Below are 23,867 nucleotides of genomic sequence, written 5' to 3' on the forward strand. Positions count from 1 at the left end.
CGCCGCTTCGTGCGGGGGTCGACACCCGCTATCTCGGCGGAGAGCCGGGGCCCCGTACAGAGAGATCGCAGGGGGCCCCAGCGGTCGGACCCCCCGCGATCTCAAACTTATCCCCTATCCTTATGATAGGGGATACGTTTTTCACCACTGGACTACCCCTTTAAGGAAACAACCAATTTTATTTGTGCATTTTCATTTTTTCCTCTTCGACTTCTAAAAATCATAACTCTTTTATATTTCCATCAACAGACCCATGCGAGGGCTTGTTTTTTGCTCAACCAATTGTACTTTGCTATGACATCACTGATTTTACCATAAAATGTATCGCACAACCAAAAAAATATTATTTGTGTGGGGAAATTGAAAAGAAAACCGCAATTTAGCAAATTTTGAAAGGTTTCATTTTCATGCTGTACACTTTACAGTAAAAATTATGTTTTCTTTATTATGTGGGTTAATACGATTAAAATGATCCCCATGTTTACACGCTTTTCTTTTATTGTCCTGCTTTAACCCCTTAAGGACACAGGGTGTACAGGTATGCCCTGACATGCTGGTACTTAAGGACCCAGGGCATACCTGTACCGCCTGGGCATTTCCATTTATGGAACGGAACGGAATGCCTGCTAAAATCATTCAGCAGGGACCCCGTGCAAACCCCTGGGGGGGTCCTGAGATCAATTCAGATCTGTGATTTGCAGTGATTCCGGGTCAATTGGGTCCCTGATGACCCTGAAAAAAAGGGTGATAGGTGCCGTCCGAGATGGCAACTATCCCCCTTTACCAGCACTGGTGCCACCTCCTGATCGTCCTGATTCGTCGTCTGGTAACGGCCAACGAATCAGGACTCCTGCTGGGGGTGTCACTAACGGCACCTGCTTCACCCCTATTCCAGAGGGCTAAAGCGGGTGCCAAGAGTGGTTGTTATGCAACAGCAGAAGGCACATCTACAACTCCCAGCATGCCTTTTGGTAGTTTGTGCATGCTGGGGGTTGTAGTTATGCAACAGCTGGAGGCAAATTTTTTCTATGAAAAAGTGTGCCTCCAGCTGTTGCATAACTACAACCCCTAGCATGCACTTATAGCCAAAGGGCATGCTGAGAGTTGGATTAGTGTGCCTCCAGCTGCTGCATAACTACAAGTCCCAGCGTGCCTTTCGGCTGTTAGTGCATGCTGAGAGTTTTTCCCCAGAAAAAGCTTGAGGTTTGCCCCCCCCCCCCCCCATGTGAATGTACAGGGTACATTCACACGGGTGGGGGTTTACAGTGAGTTTCTCGCTGCAAGTTTAAGATGCAGCAAATTTTCCGCTGCAGCTGAAACTACCAGCAGAAACTCGCTGTGAACCCCCGCCATGCAAATGTACCCTAAAAACACTGCACTACATATACACACCCCTACACAGTTAAATCCCCCCCCCCCCCCCCCTCAATAAAAATGAAAAACGTCTTGTACGGCACTGTTTCCAAAACGGAGCCTCCAGCTGTTGCAGAACAACAACTCGCAGTATTTCTGGACAGCCATTGACTGTCCAGGCATGCTGGGAGTTTTGCAAAAGCTGGAGGCACCCTGTCTGGGAAACACTGCCGTAGGCTATTTTTTGGTATCGGTGACAAGTGTAATGTTTGTATCCGGGTCTGTCCCTACGCAAATTCCTAATTAAGGCCTGAAATGTGCATGACACTCTCTCACTTCGGAGCCCTGTCGTATTTCAAGGCAACAGTTTAGTGCCACATATGGGGTATTTCCGTACTCGGGAGAAATTGCCTAACAAATTTTGGTGGGCTTTTTCTCCTTTTACCCATTATGAAAAGGTAAAGTTGGGGTCTACACCAGCATGTTATTGTAATGGCTTTCTTCTGGCCACTCTGCCATAAAGCCCAACTCTACGGAGCGTGCGGCTTATTGTCGTCCTATGTACAAATACTACAGTCTCTGCTGTGGAACTCTGCAGCTCCTCCAGGGTTACCTTAACCCCTTCCCTCTTTGGCGATTTTTCATTTTTGCACTTTTATTTTTTCCTCCTCACCTTATAAAAATCATAACACTCTAAATTTTCCACCTAAAAATCCATATGAGGGCTTGTTCTTTGTAATACTATTAATAAGTTCACCACAAAATCTACGGCGAAACCAGAAAAAAAATATTTGTGAGGCAAAATTTTAAAAAAAAGCCATTTTGTAATTTTTAGCGGCTTCCGTATCTACGCAGTGCAGTTTTCGGTAAAAATTGCACCCTATATTTATTCTGTAGGTCCATACTATCACAAGGATACCCAATTTATATAGGTTTGATTTAATTTTACTACGAAAAAAAAAATCATAACTACGTGCGGCAAAATTAATATGCTGAAAACTGTCATCTTCTGATGCCTATAACTTATTTATTTTTCTGTATAAGGGGTGGTATGAGGGCTAATTGTTTGCACCGTGATCTGAAGTTTTTATTGGTACCATTTATGTTTTGATTGGACTTTTTGATCACTTTTTATTCATATTTTATGGTATAAAAAGTGACCAAAAATACGCTACTTTGGACTTTGGGATTTCTTTACGTGTACGCCATTGAATGAGCGGTTTAATTAACAATATATTTTTAAAGGCCGGACATTTACGCACACGGCGATACCACATATGTTTATTTTTATTTACACTTTTTTTTTTTTTTATGGGAAAAGGGGGGTGATATGAACTTTTATTAGGGAAGGGATTAAATCTAATTTTTTAACTTTTCTTTTTACACTTTTTTTTTGCAATGTTATAGCTCCCATAGAGGACTATAACATTGCACACACTGATTTCCCACACTGATCACTTCCATGCAATAGCATGGCATTGATCAGTGTTATTGCCGCTCGACTGCTGCTGCCTGGATCTCAGGCATGGAGCAGTTATTCGGCGATTGGACAGTGAGGAGGCAAGTAGGGATCCTCCTCGCATCCTGCAAGCTGTTCGGGATGCCGCGATTTCACCACGGCGCTCCCAAACAGCACCACTGAGCTAACTGGCAATTTTCACTTTCGTTTTAGATGCGGTGATCAAACGCGTCTACAGGGTTGATGCCAGACATCAGCCCGATCGCTTATAGCAACCGGGACCCACCACGTATGATGCGCGCTCACCTGCTGAGCATGCGTCATACCTCGGGAGCGGCAAATGGACGTGAATGTACGTGAATGTATTTTTTTTAATCAACTGGTGCCAGAAAGTTACAAGATTTGTAAATTACTTCTATTAAAAATTGTTAATCCTTCCAGTACTTATTAGCAGCTGTAAACTAGAGGAAATTATTTTCTTTTTGGATTTCTTTTCTGTCACGACCACAGTACTCTCTGCTGACACCTCTGTCCATTTTAGGAACTGTCCAGAGCAGCATATGTTTGCTATATGGATATTCTCTTGCTCTGGACAGTTCCTGACATGGACAGAGGTGTCAGCAGAGAAAGCACTGTGGTCATGACAGAAAAGAAATCCAAAAAGAAAATAATTTCCTCTGTAGTATACAGCCGCTAATAAGTACTGGAAGGATTAAGAATTTTTAATAGAAGTCATTTATAAATCTGTTTAACTTTCTGGCACCAGTTGATTAAAAAAAAAAAAAAAAGTTTTCCACAAGAGTACCCCTTTAAGTCTCTGTGTTACCTCGCTGAATAATGCCCTCCTTGCCTGGCCCGTGAGTTTTGGTGGGCGGCCGTTTCTTGGCAGGTTTGCAGTTGTGGCATGTTCTTTCCATTTAGTTATGATAGATTTGATGGTGCTCCTGGGGATCATCAAAGATTTGGATATTTTTTATAACCTAACCCTGACCTGTACTTCTCAACAACATTGTTCCTTACTTGTTTAGAGAGTTCCTTGGTCTTCATGGCATTGTTTAGTTACTCTTGCTTAGGTGTTGCAGCCTCTGGGGCCTTTCAAAAAAGGTGTGTATATGTAATGACAGATCATGTGACACTTAATTAGCGAAATGATGTCCACATGTGTGCTATCTATGTGACTTCTGGAGGTAATTGGTTGCACCAGAGCTTTTTATGGATTTCCTAACAAAGGGGGTGAATACATACGCACATGAAAATTTTCTGTTTTCTATTTCTAAACAATAGTTTTATTTATATATTTTTCTCATTTCACTTCACCAACTTCAACTATTATGTTCTGATCCATCACAAAAAATTCAGATTAACAAGTAATTAGAACTTAAGGCTGTAATGTACCAAAATACAAAAAAAGTCAAGGGGGGGGTGAATACTTTTGCAAGGCACTGTAAGTGATTATACCTCCAACATGTTTAGATATTTGTCATTATATCTTTTCAGGTGACAACACTGAAGAAATTACTACTGCAAAAGTTAGACAATTTATTACTGAAAAAGTAGTCAAAAAGATGTACTGTCGTACTCCCCAGTCCAATTCAATCTTCTTTATTAGAGAAAATGTCATGTATGAGGGGGTGCCTCCCAGGGATGGATGGTATCCGTTTCATGTGCTGTGCACACTTCGTCTGCCAACGCTTGATTTGGACCGTGAGTTTTTTCTACTTTTGAAGTATTAAATTGTCTGACTTTATATGCATGTCAGCACCACAGACGGCCCAAACAGGTGTTCCACACACACATCCATGCCTGATTTATCCAAAGAGCCATCATTACTTAAAGGGGTACTCCGGCGCTTAGACATCTTATCCCCTATCCAAAGGATAGGGGATAAGAAGCCTGATCGCGGGCATCCCGCCGCTGGGGACCCCTGTGATCTTGCACGCCGCACCTTGTTTATAATCAGTCCCCGGTGCGTTTTTGCTCCGGGTCTGATTACTGTTGATCATGGGGCCGGAGCGTTGTGACGTCAAGGCTCCGCCCTGTGTGACATCACGCTCCGCCCCCTCAATGCAAGCCTATGGGAGGGGGCATTACAGCTGTCACGCCCTCTCCCATAGGCTTGCATTGAGGGGCGGAGCGTGACGTCACAGGGGGGCGGAGGCGTGACGTCACACGTCGCCGGCCCTGTGGTCGCCGGTAATCAGACCCGGAGCGAACATGATTATAAACGGGGTGCGGCGTGCAAGATCACGGGGGTCCCCAGTGGCAGGACCCCTGCGATCAGGCATCTTATCCCCTATCCTTTGGATAGGGAATAGGATGTCTAAGTGCCGGAGTACCCCTTTAAGTGCCAGACACCTACTTGCTTTGTTGTGTCTAACTGACGAAATGATGTTCTGCTACAATGTAAAGAGAGTGCACAGCCTGTATAACAGTGTGTAATGTTGTGTTCCCTCAAAATAACTCAACACAAAGCCATTAATGTCTAAACCTTGGCAACAAATGTGAGAGCACTCCTAAGTGGAAATGTCCAAATTGGGCTCAAAGTGTCAACATCATGAAGCTGGTGGATGTTAAAGACCTTGTGCTCCCCAACCTTCCATTTGAGGATGTCCCACAGATGCTCAATAGGGTTTAGGTCTGGAGACATGCTTGGCCAGTCCATCACCTTTAGGGTACGTTCACACCATGGAATTTCTGACCGGAATTCCACTTCTGAATTTCAGTTGAAAATTCTGCTGCCTGAAGGTGAATGCGGGTGAATGGGTTTTTCATTAACCCATTCAAACTGCAGAAAATTCCATCAGAAAATTCCAATCTTAAAAATTCCACCAGAACAAAGAACTTGCTTAATGCTCTGGCAGAATCTGCGCCGCAGACACTGTCTTCAATAGCAACAGCATTCTTGCACTGACTGATTTCAGGTGGTACTGGCCGCACTCGGAATGACGGCCAGAGGTTTTCCAGCTGATGATTCTCAGTGTGAACCCAGCTTCTTTAGCAAGGTAGTGGTTCTCTTGGAGGGGTGTTTGGCCCTGCGGCTCAGTTGTCTGCCTTAGTATGTCACAGGACATGTTGGCATTCATGGTTCCCTCAATGAACTGTAGCTACCCAGCAGCACTCATGCAGCCCCAGACCATGACACTCCCAACACCATGCTTGACTGTAGGCAAGACACACCTGTTTTTGTATTCCTCACCTGGTTGTCGCCACCGACTTTTGACACCATCTGAACCAAATAAGTTTATTTTGGTTTCATCTGACCACATGACATGGTTCCAGTAATCCATTTTCTTAGTCTGCTTGCCTTCAGCAAACCGTTTGCAGGCTTTCTTGTACGTCATCTTTAAAAGAGGCTTCCCCTTCTTCAATTCATGCAGTTCAATTTGATGCAGTGTGTCGCATATGGTCTGAGCACTGACAGGCCGATCCCCAAACCCCACCCCTTAAACCTCTGCAATGTATGTCTCCCTCAATGGTGCAATGTTGGCAGCACTCATACGTCTATTTCCCAAAAACAACCTCTGGGTATAACGCTGAGCGCGTGCACTTAACTTCTTTGGTAGACTATAGTGAGGCCTGTTCTAAGTGTAACTTGTCCTGTGAAGTCACTGTCACTTACCCACCATATTGCAGCTCAATTTCAGGGTTTTGGCATTCTTCTTTTAGCCTATGCCATCTTAATGTAGAGCAACAATACTTTTTTCAGATCCTCAGAGAGTTCTTTGCCATGAGGTACCATGTTGAAGTTCCAGTGATTAGTATTAGAGAGTGTGATAACACTAAATTTAAGACACCTGCTCCCCATTTACACCTGAGACCTTCTAACACTATTGAGTCACATGACACCAGATAGAAAAAATGGCTCATCTGGCCCAATTGGGGCATATCTACTTAGTGGTATATTCACTTATGTTTTAATTATTTTGAGGGGAAAGCAACAAAAAAACATTAAAAACTGTTATACAGGCTGTGCACTCACTACTTTACATTGTAGCAAAGTGTAATTTCTTCAGTGTTGTCACAGGAAAAGATATAATAAAATACTTAAAAAATGTGAGGAGCCCACCTATGTGAAATACTGTATATGATTCTGTTCTTGATGAGGTAGACTACTTTGTTCATCCCTCGATTTTCGTTTCATTGAATGCTAGACAAAAATTGTACAGTAACAAGAAGTATATGTTGATAGAAATACATTATTAGATGCAAATCTATATTGCTGAAAGGACCACGATGCAAGTTTAGAGCATTGCACACAAACAAGATGCGAGATAAAGTGGGGGTGGGGTGGGGGTTAACTTGCAAGCAGGGTGTAGAAAGATCTAGTAGCTGAATAGGCAGCTAAAAAGGGATAAGAAATAAGTCCAGATAGTGATAATAAAACACATAGCTTATTTTACAGCAGTAGTAAGTTCAAGCAATAGTTAAGGTAGATAATACAAAGAATAAAACCTAAACTCACTCAAATATTTTCTAGCCTGGGATGAAGGTCCTTTGCCCACGTGCAAGCTTGCTCTGGGAGGCTCGGAAAAAAAGTTAAAAGGTCAGGCGCAGTAATCTGCGTTCCTTTGGATTGTCTAAATCACTACTTGATACACATCTAGTATACAAATTTCAGAAAATGTATCTGTAACCATATAGTAAGTTTAAAGGGGTATTGCAGAATCATACTTTTGTTATATTCTGCTAGGACAGGGTAAAAATGAAAAATTTTATGAAATTTGTCCCCCATAACAGGTCTTTTTTGGCAACTTTCTCCTGCTTCGGAGTCAAAGCGCAGAAGCAAGACCTTCTCACTCAATTAATCACAGGCTGCAGCAGTTTTTTAGTTATGGCCAGTTACTGGGTAAGGTCATGCTCCTATGTTTCGTCTCAAAATCAAGACCAAGAGGTGAGCAGCATGGGACAGGAAGTCACTAGAACAGGAGCTACTGGGGAGTGGGGTAGGTAAGTATAACTTATTTTTTTAATATTTGTCTGGATACAGGGTAAAAATAAAAATAAAAAACAGTCCCAGAATACTCCTTTAAAGAGCCTCTCTAAAAGTGTCTTTACTGTCTTTTATTTCTTTATCTTAGAGGGGAAGAACCATTCTTTGCCAAGGGCCATTTGAAAGTTTAAAATGTCATTTGGGGGCCAATTATTTAAAGGTCGATGTCCAATAGTGCATTATGTAACTGATGTTGCAGTGACATCATATATCTATTGGACATCACGTCTGGTCGTGGTTTTGTAGGCAAATAATGGAAAGGACAAGCACCTGCCACCTCCCATCTTCAAACAGTATAATTCTGAGATGACCAAGGAGAGGAAGTGAAGCACCGGAGTGCAGAACAGGTGGGGCCTTTTTACCGAGGTAGATATATATATATGAAGTGCCAAATTCTGCCTCTAGGGGGCGCACAGACCGCAAAATAGATACAGAGCCTGAGGCTTTAAGCTACGTCTGCGCTCTTTGAACTCCGGGCACACACCGGCGCAAACAGGAGCCTGGAAAAGCAAATGCCAGCCCTCCATTTGTGCCGAGTGTGCGCCCTGAGGTCAAATGGTGCAGCAGCAACAAAAGTAACAGATGCCTGGAGCCTCTTGCTGTTGATCTGCTTTGTCTGGTCTGTGTTTCCATGGCAGGGGCAGGTTTCACCAAAGTAGGTACGCCGCTGTATATTAATATATTCTCCCTCAGTGGTGCGTGTCTGGGCAGATGTACCCCAAAAAACTTTCTGCTTACAGCAGTAGATTTTCTCACAGTGGGGAGGGCAGAGAGTGGGGAGGCAAGATAAGTGGATCTTTTGGCAAAAGAGAAGCAAGTCGGGAGGCACGGATGAAGCTCCTGTCCCTGGGCTCCCCTCCTGCACATCTGCATGTCACAGTCCTGGCAGTCTTAATGCTTAGAAGGGGCTGTGACATGTGGAAGGATCCCAGCGGGCCACAAGTATTGATTCTGCAGCCAGGGCCCAGAGGTTTCCCATCCCTGCTCTATCTCATAATGTCTGTTATAGTTGTAATGTCTTCTGAGAAAACTTTTCTATAATTACCTTGTCTCTTTTGATACAAGACAGCAGTACAGAACAGAGCATGAAACAACATACCATTCTCCTAAATACTCCCAAACACTAAAACGTAGGAGTGGCAATGCATGAATATATATGATGAACATTTTGAGATCCATTTTGCAAAACCACTTTGTATAAAGGACAGTTCAAGATTAAGTGACAATGTTATACCAATACATGAGCATACAAAGCATAGAGGCATTAGATAACATCACCATGAACACAGGCACACAATGCTCCACGCTGCATGGATATAAATACCACACTTCTAGGCACATGGATAGATACATATTAAAACTGGTACAAAGGAAAAGGCCTATAGCACCAGTCAGATTCCACCCATGACTCCTTATCCTTTTGTAACGATGACCTGACTTTGCCATGAACACCTACTCCAATTTCTCTCTGCACTAGTTCTCATAACTCTCTCCCATGGCACAGTAAGTAAAATCTGATACACATAAATCATACAGCAAGGGACACAGAAACATAATACTATACAGAGCACACTAATGACATATTGATATAATCAATGTTTTTGTATGAAATTGGTAAATATGCTTTATGAGCAACAGGGAATAAATCATATATATCATAGAAAACAAAAACAAAATATAGAATAAGGGTGCGTTCACACGGAGTAATTCAAGAGGAATTTACTCGAGTAATTCCTCTTGAATTCTCCGCTCCAAATGAATGAACATCTCCTCTGCCCATTGACTTTAATGTTATTTCTGCTGGCCTGTTCACACTGCGGAAATTCTGCGAGCAGAATTCCGACGCTGAATTCTGTTCCGCTTGAAGAAAGAACATGTTCATTCTTCAAGCGGAATCCGCTAGCAGAAATCAATTGAAGTCAATGGTAAAAAAAAATTCTGCCCGACATCGTTTTCGTGCGGAATTCGCGCACAATCTGCGCGGAAATGGCTGAAAAACCATTCACTTCTTTCTCCCCCATGTCTGTGCGCAATTCCGTGCAAATTCCGCGCAAATTGCGTGCGAATTTCCCGTGAATTTTGCACGAAAATAACATTATAACTTTTAAATAACTTTTATTAGGGGAAGAAATCATTGAAAGGGTTAGTGATTTTTTTACATTTTTTCTTTTCCTAGGGGGGGCTATAACATTGCATGTACTGATCTTTAACAATGATTGATGCCTCTCCTTAGGAATGCATCAATCAGTGTTTTCGGCGATTGAATGCTCAAGCCTGGATCTCAGGCTTGAATCATTCAATCGGCGATCGGACTTCAGGAAGCAAGGTAAGAGTCCTTCCTCCAGTAGTACAGCTGTTCGGGATGCCGAGATTTTACCGCAGCGATCCCGAACAGCTCCCTGAGCTAACCGGCACCGATCGGTGCCGCGCGCTATTAGCGGCGGGTCCCGGCTTCACTATGACACCAGGCCCGCCGTGATGTGATGCGGGGTTACCTTATAACCCCGCATTATATCACAGGAGCGGGACCAAGGGCGTAAGTTTACGCCCTTGGTCCTTAAGGGGTTAAAACAGGATTGTAAAACCCTACAAAAAATAGTTTTCAGAGAAATTATGGACCAGGGAGGCTAAAACAACCCCTCCAGTGGTGCGTGGGGATGGGGTTTCTGCTCAGTGCTCTGTGGTGGGCTTCTCAATGATAATTCAATCCATTTCAGGATTTATGAAGACAATGAAAGAGTTATGTGTGTTACTACTGAGATTATTATATAGCTTTAAAGGGGTATTCCAGGCAAAACCTTTTTTTATATATATCAACTGGCTCAAGAAAGTTAAACAGATTTGTAAATTACTTCTATTAAAAAAATCTTAATCCTTCCAATAGTTATTAGCTTCTGAAGTTTTCTGTCTAACTGCTCAATGATGATGTCACGTCCCGGGAGCTGTGCATGATGGGAGAATATCCCCATAGGAACTGCACAGCTCCCGGGACGTGAGTCATCAGAGAGCAGTTAGACAGAAAACAACAACTCAACTTCAGAAGCTAATAACTATTGGAAGGATTAAGATTTTTTAATAGAAGTAATTTACAAATCTGTTTAACTTTCCGGAGCCAGTTGATATATAAAAAAAAGTTTTGGCCTGGAATACCCCTTTAACTGTAGGTGGACTTGCATAAGTAAACAAAATGCTGAAGTGTAAGAATCCCTTTAAAATTCAGGCTCTTTTTACACTTTTTATGCTTTCCAACAGGGCATCTGGTATTTCTTGACGACATGGACATCAATGTTAACAGAGCCTTACAAAAAGCAAAAGGATTTAATAGATTTGGAATTGCTCTAAAGGTTGAACCAGTGCACTGTGTGCCGGCAATGTACTAAATCCTGAGTAAGATTATAGCTATCTCTGGATTATTTAATTACTTATAAGATTATAATTCACCATGTAATACTCTTATCTCTTCTTAACAGTAACAAGCACAGCATGCACTATACAGTATTTATTCATTTAGTTCCATTTTGTGATACTGTTTTGTTTCTATGACAAAGCAAAAGAGTAAAAACAAAAAGAAGAAAATAATATTGGGGCACAATGTATTGGAAGAATTCAAAAGCATGAGCACTGTCTGTATTTGTGTATTCAGTTGTCCTCATAAATCTAGATGTAACCTGGGTCACAACAAACACTAAATTATGAAACTAGCATAAAAAAAACCACTGGCATGAATGAAACAGTACTTTATGTAAAGAAATAGATATATCTATTTAATTCACTTCAGCACATAGGACCTGAATCTGAGAATCCTGGAATGATATCCTATACTATTTGCAAAGCCTTACAAAACCCTACAAACTATAAGCATAATTAAAATCAATAGGAATTCTGTTACTTAGGCTAGGTTTACATCTGAAACTTCCACTTGGGGGGGATTCCCCTATGGAGGTAGCTGGAGGGCTTACCTCTGCATTCATGGCTGCCCCCCATAGATCTGCATTTGATTGATCCTGCCTTGAGCAGGCACAACCAAATGAACACAGATCAATGAAGTTCAATAGAACTGCATTGATCTGTATGAGGAATCTAATGATTCCTCCTAATGAAGTGTATTAAAAAAAAAAAAAGAAGTTTAATGAAAGTTAAAAAAAAACACCCATTAACCCCTTCCATATTAAAAATTCATATCACCCCCCTTTTCCAATTTTCCATATAAAAAATATGTAAACATAATAAAAAATAAACCATATTTGGTATTGGCGCGTGCATAATTGTCCGAATTATTAAAAAATAACATTTTATATCCCGTACGGTCAATGGCGTTAACGTTAAAAAAATGAAATTAAAAAAATCACAGAATTGAGTTTTTTATGTTTATAACATCATATCCCAGAAAACAGAAAGTAAAAAGCGTTCAAAAAATCCGATCAATATCAAAATGGTACCGATACATACAGCAGATTACGGCCCACAAATTGAGTCCTTATACAGCCTGGTATACGGAAAAATTTAAATGTTATAGGGGTCAGGAATTAATTTTCTTTTAAAAAGAAGAAAAAAATATTTGGTATTGGTATAATCAGGCCGACCTAAAGTATAAAAATAATGTTTAAGTTTGACCACAAGGTGAATGGCGAAAAAAAAGAAAACCCCCAAATTTACGTAGTATTTTGATTTCAATTATTTTGTCTACCAGGACAAGTGGATTTTCATGAGGGACGTAGATTGCGCTCCGTTTTAGTCCCTTGGACAAGTATTTTTTTATTTCCACACCCCTGTAAATACACCAATTCCTATTTCCCACAGAGAGTTGTGATTGGCTGGAACCATCTGGCCAATCACAGCTCTCTGCGGGAAATATGAATAGGTGTATATATACGTCAGTGCAGGGGACCAATGAAGAGCGTCCGCCGCATCTATACATTATACAGAAGGATCGCAACGGAACCAAGGGCAATCTGTCAATTAGTACAGGTACTACTACTCCCATCATGGAACAGTGTTTTCCATACTGGGAGTAGTAGTACTACCTAAAAAATGTAAAGAGGAAAGGAATATCCAGCGCGGTAGTTCGTATGCAACAGATTTATTCTGCACAGCAAACGCACAGGCAAAAAATAAAAAAAACTAAGAAAAAAAGTGAAAAACACACACACTACATTTTTATTATTGTCGGCTACATTTTTAATGCCCTACCCGCACACATAAATTGATTCCTGTTTAAAAATTTCCTTATAAAAAAATATACATGTTGTTAAATACAATTTTTTTTTAATGACTACTGTATCTTTTTTTAAATTTTTTTTTTTTAATGGTACCTTACTAAATTTTATTAAAAAAAGGTATCGCCATCACTTTTTTGGATCGAAAAAAGGATAAAAACCGACTGCAAAAACGCCAAAGTTAAAACCCACATGGCGTTTTTCTTGGTGGTTTTTTTTTTACTCCCATAGACTTCTATGGGAGTATAATGCCATGATTTCAGGGGGAAAAAGCCATAGGATCAACATGCTGCAACTTTGCAAAACCGCCATAGAGCTGAAAAATGCCAAAAATGAGTGAAAAAGCGCCAAAAGGATAAAAAAAAAACGCCAAACTGAAAAAACGCAAAGTGGAAAAAGAATTTTGAGTTTTTTCATTGATTTATAGCTAACATCTGGCCGCAGTGTTTTTTTTTTTTTTTTTTTAGGAAAAAACACCAAGGGGGCAGTTTTAACTTTTTGGGGGCAAAACGCCCCCCAAAAAAAACAAGTGGAAACTTAGCCTAAAGGCTCTAGTTGAGGCTAGATAGCAGTTAGAGCTGTGATTTTGATCTACCCTAAACCAAAGCATGTTGGAATGAAAGATGTATAAACTTGTGGCTCTCACTTCGGCCTGTGCGTGAAACTGACATAGGAGCAAGCGGGGTGGGGGTGTAAACAGGCAGTCTGCAGATAGAGAAGGAAGATTTGTGATCCTACTACTGTCCCTGTGTGGCTTCAGATGACCTTTTCAATCTGGAAGCATGTTTGGGAGTGAAAGGGTGTTTCACTAAACAGGAAATGGTGAGAAGATGATAAAATACTTTAAAGGGGTAGTCCAGTGCTGAAAAACGTATCCCCTATCCCCCAGCGGTTGGACCCCCTGCGATCTCCTGTACTGGGGGCCCAGCAGCCCGAGGGAAGGGGGCGTGTTGACCACCGCACGAAGCGGCGGCTGACATGCCCCCTCAATACAACTCTATGGCAGAGTCGGAGCGCTGCCTTCGGCAATCTCCGGCTCTGCCATAGCGATGTATTGGGGGGGCATTTCAGCCGCCGCTTCATTCGGTGGTCGACACCTGCTATCTGGCCAGCTAGGCAGGGCCCCGTACAGGAGATCGCGGGGGGCCCCAGTGGTCGGACCCCCCGCGATCTGAAACTTATCCCCTATCCTTAGGATAGGGGATACATTTTTCAGCACTGGACTACTCCTTTAAATCATTCCTCAGTATCGAGTTTGTTGCTAAAGCCACAGCCTTGCCATTGAATTGTCAGGTGCTGCCATAGCTGCTGTCCACAGAACCAAGGTGGCCTTATAAACAATAACACCTGTGGTTGTATAAATCCCAAAATTGTGACCCAACAAAAACAATAAGCTGTCCTGCAAAAAACTAATCCTCAAACAATTGTTGAGCCATTGAATAAATAAAAAATGCTTTGGTTTTGGAATTCAGCAACACATAAAAAAAGTTTTTATTGTGGACAAATGTAAAACTTCAAAAATGTACTTTTAAAAGGAACCTGTCATCAGATTTTATCATACATAACGTGTGGCAAGCTATACTCGGATAGTCCTGCTGCTACGGCTGTAATCATGCCCCCTCAGCGTGATTGAAAGCCCCGGGAACAGTTCATGACATCGCTCGGCTCTGTCTGCTCAGGGAGCAGAGCAGTGATGTGGGCTTTCAATCATGCAGAGGGGGCATGATTACAGCGCAACAGACGGGACAAGGTGAGTATAACTCCCTGCCCCTGGGGGACTATGAATGGGTCCAGCGGTGGACACTTTTAAACCACATCCCTGCGGGCATAAACGTCTCTCGGGGATGTAAGAAAGACGATTTTACAATATATAATGTGCTGCCATACATTATATATGGTAAAATCTGATGACAGGTTCCCTTTAATGAAATTGTTACAAAATTGCACAAATGTTTTATACCACAGAGTGAGCACTGTGAATATAAATACAACTTTCACTACATACAAGGTTATCACAGCTAAATATAACGATTTTGACCACTGGAATACTAAATGGGAATTTTTTTTACTTGTTCCGAAAGTTACAATTAACAGGCACCCCAATGGCAGCTTCACAGTTTTACATGCAGGCGCTTTTCTGCAGTTCTGTGTTTATATGGTGCTGCAGAACTAAGCTTCTGGTTATACAGGAGTAATAACTTAGATCATACAAAGAGGAGTGCATTTAGGGTATATTCACATGTGGCAGATTTAATGCAGAAATTTCTAAAAATACAATTCATCTGAACAGGGTTGTTTTAGAGACAAGCACATACAACTCTGCATGCCCAATGACATTTCTGCAACAAGTCTGCCACACCTTAGTATATCACCTGGAATGTTTTAAACATATACATTTTCCTGCATGTAGTTATGATTTTTTCCAGAAGTACGAGAAAATCAAACCTATATAAGTAGGGTATCATTTTAACCGTAATGGACCTACAGAATAAAGATAATGTGTCATTTTTACCAAAAAATACACTGCCTAGAAACGAAAGCCCCCAAAATTTACAAAATGGCATTTTTTTACTTCAATTTTGTCACACAATGATTTTTTTTTGCCGTGAATTGTTGGGTAAAATGACTAATGTCACTGCAAAGTAGAATTGGTGGCGCAAAAAATAAGCCATAATATGGATTTTTAGGTGCAAAATTGAAAGCGTTATGATTTTTAGAAGGTGATGAGGAAAAAATGAAAATGCAAAAACGGAAAAGACCTTGCGTCATTAAGGGGTTATATAAAAGAAACATCTATAGTAATACAGCTTCATGCACATTTTGGGGTGGGTAACGTACCGAGCCGTTTTTTTTTTTCTTTGTGGCTTTACTATTGTTTATGTGCCTGTTGGTGCTGTGCTGTCTTCCTTCCTGCCGTAATCTCCAGCCTCAGCGCAGCGACGAAAGACTCCGCCCACCAACGTCAAAAAATGCAGGCTCAAAATTAAACAAAAAAGCCTCCAGAGTACGGATATTCATGGTGCGGCATAGTATGTTTTTAATATTTTTTTATTTCTGAGGAGGGTGGATGGGTTGTTATTTAGTGCCAGGCAGGCCAGTCAGGGTGTCACCTGATGCGGTACACCCCCCCTCCCCATCTCTCTCTAGCAACGCTACTGGTAATAAAGGGTAGATAATGAACTTCGGCTGTTAATATAGGGGAACACTTTTCTGCTTTAAAAAATGCTTTTGTAAGTGGGTTTCCTGGGTTTTGCTTACCTGTGATTTATTTATCAAGGTCGTGCGACTATTTGATAAATAGGTTGCATGTAAGCAAAAGTAAGTTAAAAAAAAAATTGTCATAAAAAAGCCATACGTTTGAAAAAAATGATAAATCTCCTTCTATATGAATATGGTTACTGTTAGGTCGAATTTGTGTACACTAAAGCAAGTGCATGGGTTTATTTATTGAGGACAATGGGGGATATGTATGAAGGATTTTACCCTGTTTTTTTAACTGTGATTTGTCTCAAATTTCCTTTTATGTCACTTTTTGCGACAAACAATTGCGCCAAATGGTTTAGAACAAAATCACTGATTTCACTTGTTAGTCGTGATTTCAGTTACAATCATTCTTTGGTCTGGAATTCATTAATTGCGAATTTTTGATTTGGCGCGAGTTTAGGCGCAAATACCTTCATTTAGGCGCAAATCTACACCATGAATAAAGTGACAGAGACAATAGCTACAACAATAGAACGTCCCAAAGTCAGATTTACTGCCTGGAATTCTGAGGTCTGCGCCTTTTGTAGGGCTACATTTGTGCCAAAATTACAAACTTGCCTACGACAATTGATAATTTTGGCGCAAATATGCTCCATTTGACGCAAAAAAATATTCATAAATTCACACATTGCTACACCATTTTTGATACATGTCCCCCAATGGAACTAGGAACTGTTGGGCTTCTCAGGCTAGCTCTCTTTGTAACTGCTTAACTGGTACAGAATCTATTACTATAGGAATCGCATAAAACAACATTTTTCCTGTTCCTTGTAGAGCAAATAAGAAAACAAAGCCAATAAAGGTGGCCATATTATATTTAGGAGAAGAACAATGAGGTCCGGCACTAAGGTGGTTGCAGGTAAAAACAGTTTATTGCTTTATTGAAGATATCGCAGTACAAAGCTGGAAGTCTGACATGTTTCGCAAAGATACTTAATCGTAGACTGCCAAACAATCACAAAATACAACTTAAAATACAAAAGGTACAAGTCACATGACTGTCCTCGTCATCAATTAGAATGATTCTACTGATGACGAGGACAGTCATGTGACTTGTACCTTTTGTATTTTAAGGTGTATTTTGTGATTGTTTGGCAGTCTACGATGAAGTATCTTTGCGAAACGTGTCAGACTTCCAGCTTTGTACTGCGATATCTTCAATAAAGCAACAAACAGTTTTTACCTGCAACCACCTTGGTGCCGGACCTCATTGTTCTTATCGCACAAACATTAGCCGGAGGCGGTACCGGTCGGCCCGTGACACAGGTGGAGAGGTGGGCGTGCTAATGGTGAGCGGCTCTCAGTCCTTTTGAGATATATATATATATATATATATACACAATATAACTGTTGGATGAACAATAGTTCATCTGACAGATATCTATCCTAATGTCTCCATAACTTTCCGAGAGTCAGGAGGCCACCATACACATTAAATGGGAAGCTGGTCCCTCCAAAATAGGGGGTTTGGCTGACACATATCTACATACATATACATTTACTAACCATACCAAATTAACTAAACAAATACAGTGAAACCTCTTTAGGACAACCACTCAAAATTGCATTAAAAAGCAGTCTTCTCAGGTAATGGTCTTCTAAAAGAAAATGGTCAGGATGTATAACATATGGCAGAACTGAAAATCCGTCAAGAGAAAATTGGTCTGGATAAGAGAGTGGTCTTCTCAAAGAGGTTGTCTTTTGGAGAGGGGAAAAATCTACTATAGAATGAGATAAGTGAACTGAACGCACATGCATGAATCATATACTTACTTTCCACTTGTGGAGCCTCTTCTTCTTCTTCCTCCTCCTCACTTGGAGATGGAATTAGTGGCTGAAGTGGTTCCATGTTAATGATCAGCTGTTTGTTTAAGGAGTAGGAGCTGCGACTGTGTGGTATTAGTGATCTAAACGATAAAAAAACAAAGATGATCATAATGTAGGAAAACCATAAACCTACACACACACACCTTACATCACAGTTTATAGCATCAGTGCTTAAAGGGGTACTCCGGTGCTTAGACATCTTATCCCCTATCCAAAGGATAGGGGATAAGATGCCTGATCACGGGAGTCCCGCTGCTGGGGACCCCCGGGATCATGCACACGGCACCCCGTTTGTAACCAGTCCCCGGAGCGTGTTCGCTCCGGGTCTGATTACCGGCGGCCACAAGGCCGACGGCGTGTGACGTCACGCCTCCGCCCCCGTGTGACATCACGCTCTGCCCCTCAATGCAAGCCTACGGGAGGGGGCTTGATAGCTGTCACTTGCATTGAGGGGCGGAGCGTGAGGTCACACGGGGGCGGAGGCGTGACGTCACACCCCGCTGGCCCCGTGATCGACAGTAATCAGACCCGGAGCGAACACGCTCCGGCGACTGATTATAAACGGGGTGCCGTGTGCAAAATCACGGGGGTCCCCAGCGGCGGGACTCCCACGATCAGGCATCTTATCCCCTATCCTTTGGATAGGGGATAAGATGTCTAAACACTGGAGAACCCCTTTAACAATACAGTAGAAGAGTTGACAGAAGGAGGGATGGCCCAATGTGGTGCTAGAAACAAAAAAGTGGTCCTAGTGGACTATGGTACTAGAGATCACCCATGTTTTAATTAAGTACATAGGCCTCCACTTTAGGCTCTGCACGTGTAATATTTGGGGCCTGTATGCTTACATTCAGAAAAGTGCTGGGAATTCACATTGGCCTGACGCATACCAAAACAGTGTACTTTTGACATACACTCGGACAATATGCATGACCATACAATTTTTGCTCTATATAATAGTAGTATTGCTATGCTACTTTACATAGAGCAGTGCTTCTCAAACTGTGAGGCGGGTCTTACCAGTGTAGCACCGTAGCACCACCAAGCCGGGGAGGCAGTGTTCACAAAAATGACTTTAAGCTGCACAGTAGTTTCCCTGGCTGCAACAGTCTTTGGTCTAGCAACATTATTGACTCATTACACAGAGTTTAGGAGACAGTTTACATCCTTTTTGTCTGTTGGGTAAGGCTCCATTACAGTAAATTAAGCTTGAGCAGCCTTGTCTTAGAAGAATTGCCTATAAACTGCTATATATTGCCTTCCATCAGAGGGATATATTGGAAGGATTTTCTCCAACGAAAGGCCTGATCATAATGTGAACAGAGCATAACCGTGATGACCTCTGGAATAAAGACTCTAAACTGAAGTGTCCTTCAGTCCTCACTTTAAAAATAGATGTTATGGTAGATTTTGATCTGCAGGTTGCCAACCAAGGCATAAGTCTATCATTACCATGTATTACCTGTGAACCTCTGGTGGGTCCCTCTGGATTTTTGAGCTTGCCTCTACAACTTCTTTTGCAACTTTCCCACTGGGTTTAAGAATAAGACTGTTAGTTAATTTAAATACACTATGTATGTGATCAAATAAGAATAGCTTTGATAAAGAAATAACAATAAAATAAACAGTATCTGTATTAAAATTTCCAAGGGGTACTCCGGTGGGATTATTATTATTATTTTTTTTTCCAAATCAACTGGTGCCAGAAAGTTAAACAGATTTGTAAATACCTTCTATTAAAAATTATTAGTCCTTCCAGTACTTATCAGCTGCTGTATACTACAGAGGAAGTTGTCTTGTTTTTTTTCTGTCTGATCACAGTGCTCTCTGCTGGCACCTCTGTCCATGTAAGGAACTGTCCGGAGCAGGAGAGGTTTGCAATGGGGATTTGCTCCTACTCTGGACAGTTCTTGGCACAAACAGAGGTGTCCGCAGAGAGCACTGTGGTCAGACAGAAATAACAACACAACTTCCTCTGTAGTATACAGCAGCTGATAAGTACTGGAAGGATTAAAGGGGTGTTGCAGTGACATTTTTTTTTTTTTTTTCATATCAACTGGCTCCAGAAAGTTAAACAGATTTGTAAATTACTTCTATTAAAAAATGTTAATCCTTCCAGTACTTATCAGTTGCGAAAGTTAAGTTCTTTTCTGTCTGATAACAGTGCTCTCTGCTGACACCTCTGCCTGTCTCAGGAACTGTCCAGAGAAGGAGCAAATCCCCATAGCAAACCTCTCATGCTCTGGACAGTTCCCAAGACAGACAGAGGTGTCAGCAGAGAGCAGTGTTGTTAGACAAAAAAGAACAACTCAACTACAGCAGCTGATAAGTACTGGAAGGACTAAGGACAAAGATTACACTGATAAGTACTGGAAGGACTAAGGACTAAGATTACAAATCTGTTTAACTTTCTGGAGCCAATTGATATGAATTTTTTTTTTTTTTACTGGAATACCCCTTTAAGATTTTTTTTATAAAAGTAATTAAAAAAATCTGTTTAACTTTCTGGAGTCAGTTGATATGAATTTATTTTTTTCACCAGAGTACCCCTTTAAGGTTGAATTCACTGAAAGGCTTAATAATCATTAGAAACAAAGAACGTGAACATAATATGCTATAGGTAGAGATGTTTACTTATTCGACTTAAAAGGGGTTGTCCATGGACAATTTTCTTTTTTTTGGAAAGGACCCCAGGTGCATACTCACCTGCCCTGATTTTGTGTTGCTGCCACCCCAATGGCTCCTGGTCTCCAGTGTCCCTAACTCCTCCATGCTTCTGACAACTTGTCGACCCTGCAGGAACTGCAACTCAACAAATCACTGGCCACAGGGGTGACCCGCCTCAGCCACTGATCGACTGAGTGGGCTTTTCCTGCATGTCGAGCTTGTTATCAGAATCAGGGAGAAGTTGAGAGCATTGGGGATCAGAAGCCATTGGAATGGCAGCCGTGCACAGTCTTAATTTATTTTTATAGCACCACAGGTCCATTAAAAAAATATGTATCCCTAGACAACCTATTTAAGCATTACCAATAAAAAATACACAAAAAGTATCAAAATTTCTATACCAAAGCTTCAATTCCCTGCTGATATAAGAGGTCAGGGTCAAATCTACCGCATTCAACCCCACAGCCATAAATATATAAGACATCTGTATACATCTTATGGTGGCATAATAGATCTAGCAGGAGAAGCAGATTACGTTTTCTCTGAGTTCTAGTCAGATATTTATCTAAGTACATTGTGTGGAGGAGAACATGTTCATATATGATGCTACAAAACAATAATAACCTGAACCTTGAAACAACACCTGAGTTGAAGCTAGTTCACTTATGTCCATCCTAATATATATACATATATATATATATATATATATATATATATAGTTATATATGTATATATACACAGTATATATATATATATATATATATATAGCTATATATCTTATAATATATTTATACATTTTTTGCTCTAGCGTAGTAAAGCTGAAGGAAAATTCATGACAAAATGGAGTCAGTTTTGCAGCTGGTGGTGGACAGGGAAGAATTTCCAGCCATGCTAAGGGTACTAGACAGGTGTACAACTCAGCCCTCATTATTTGTGTCTGGCTTTACCAAAAGACCTGGACACAACAATTATAGGTGATCCAGACCCGACACTATGGAATAGTAAGAACCGATTTTCTGCCATCTAGTGGTCAGATTACATTTTGCAATCATACTGGTTACACTTTTTGAAAGTCACTGCATAGTCAATAGGAAGAAATTAAAGTACTTACCAATAACGATACCGGCTCCCCTTAAAAAATATATTGCTACTGGTCACTGTTTTTACTTGACTTGATTTTGCATACCTGAAAAAGAATATTTCATAAGAAAAGACGATATCTGAACACAGTTTATGAAAATATATAACACTGTGTTACAATGTATTTATAAACCACATCAATACAGAAATAAACTAAAGACAATTTCCACCCAACACATAAATGAATCAAGTAGTAGTAAGTCTGAAGTTAAAGCAGCAGCAGAAGTTTAGTACTTACGTATCTTTTACTTATAGTTAGTGTTTTTTTTAATTTCCTTTAGGGCTGCCATCTTTCATGAAATGTTTTAACAGCATTTAGAGATATGCTTTACAGCAAGCCCAATGGACATAGGCAACAATTTCGGGCTCAGTGCATCACACTGCTGCTCAGCCAATCATTGGCCAAGGTGGGTCATTGCTGTGGACAGCAAATAGCTGAGCCGCAGTGTGACACGTTGACCACTGACAACCAGGAAGAAGAAAGCAGCGGAGTACTGAAGCGGGGATACTGGGACACTGAGTGAGCAGAGGCAGGTGAGCCCCATTTGTTGTTCTATATTCTAGCAGTCTGTGTATAATGGCAGAAATAAGTTCTGCAAGAGATAGCTCCTTTAAAGGGGTACTCGGGTGGAAAAAAATTTTAATCAACTGGTGAAAGAAAGTTAAACAGATTTGTAAATTACTTCTATTAAAAAATCGTAATCCTTCCAGTAGTTATTAGCTACTGAATACTACAGGGGAAATTCTTTTCTTTTTGAAACACAGAGCTCTCTGCTGACATCATAACCACAGTGCTCTCTGCTGTCATCTCTGTCCATTTTAGGAACTGTCCAGAGTAGGAGAAAACATATGCTGCTCTGGACAGTTCCTAAAATGGACAGAGATGTCAGCAGAGAGAACTGTGGTCATGATGTCAGCAGAGAGCACTGTGTTCCAAAAAGAAAAGAATTTCCTCTGTAATATTCAGCAGCTAATAAGTACTGGAAGGATTAAGATTTTTTAATAGAAGTAATTTACAAATCTGTTTAACTTTCTGGCACCAGTTGATAAAAAAAAAATTAAAAGTTTTTAACCCCTTAAGGACTCACCATTTGGGCCGTAAGGACTTTTTTATTTTTACGTTTTAGTTTTTTCCTCCTCGCCTTCAAAAAATCTTAACTCTTTTATATTTTCATCCACAGACTAGTATGAGGGCTTGTTTTTTGCGCGACCAGTTGTCCGTGGTAATGCCATCACTCACTTTACCATAAAATGTATGGCGCAACCAAAAAAATACTATTTGTGTGGGGAAATTAAAAAGAAAACCTCAATTTTGCAAATTTTGGAAGGTTTCGTTTTCACGCCGTACAATTTACAGTAAAAATGACAGGTGTTCTTTATTCATTGGGTCAATACAATTAAAATGATACCCATGATAACATACTTTTCTATTACTGTTGCGCTTAAAAAAAATCGCAAACTTTTTAACCAAATTAGTACGTTTAAAATCCCCCTATTTTGAGGACCTATAACTTTTTCATTTTTCCATATAAGCGGCGGTATGAGTGCTCATTTTTTGCGCCGTGATCTGTAGTTTTAATTGATATCATATTTGCTTATATAAAACTTTTAATACTTTTTTTTATAAATTTTTTGGGAAATAAAATGTTACACCGTATGGTATCATTAACATTTTATTTTAATAGTTGGGATATTTACGCACGTGGCGATAACAAATATGTATATTAAATATTTTTTCTACACTTTTTGGGGGTGAAATAGGGAAAATGGGACAATTGACGTTTTTATTGGGGGAGTGGGTTTTTTAATTTTTTTAAACTTTTTTTTAAAACTTTTTTTACTTTAATTTTTACACTTTAATAGTCCCCATAGGTGGCTATTTATAGCAATCATTCGATTGCTAATACTCTTCAGTGCTATGCATAGGACACAGCACTGATCAGTATTATCG

The 23,867-nt window shown here is 40.6% G+C and overlaps 1 protein-coding gene across 5 annotated transcripts in view; it reads right to left on the reverse strand.

Moving 5' to 3' along the window:
• The window catches only part of FRMD3 (FERM domain containing 3), a 231,577-nt gene that overhangs the window by 11,231 nt on the left and 196,479 nt on the right, over positions 1-23,867 (reverse strand). For all 5 annotated transcript variants that reach the window (XM_056523864.1, XM_056523855.1, XM_056523847.1 and 2 more), the window contains 3 exons: positions 21,888-21,962; positions 19,572-19,640; positions 18,056-18,189 (listed from right to left, as the gene is read on the reverse strand). In XM_056523864.1, coding sequence (XP_056379839.1) covers positions 18,056-18,189; positions 19,572-19,640; positions 21,888-21,962 — 278 coding nt within the window. The remainder of the gene's footprint in view (positions 1-18,055; positions 18,190-19,571; positions 19,641-21,887; positions 21,963-23,867) is intronic.

This window comes from Hyla sarda, chromosome 1 (genome assembly GCF_029499605.1).
Source record: "Hyla sarda isolate aHylSar1 chromosome 1, aHylSar1.hap1, whole genome shotgun sequence".
Lineage (NCBI taxonomy): Eukaryota > Metazoa > Chordata > Amphibia > Anura > Hylidae > Hyla > Hyla sarda.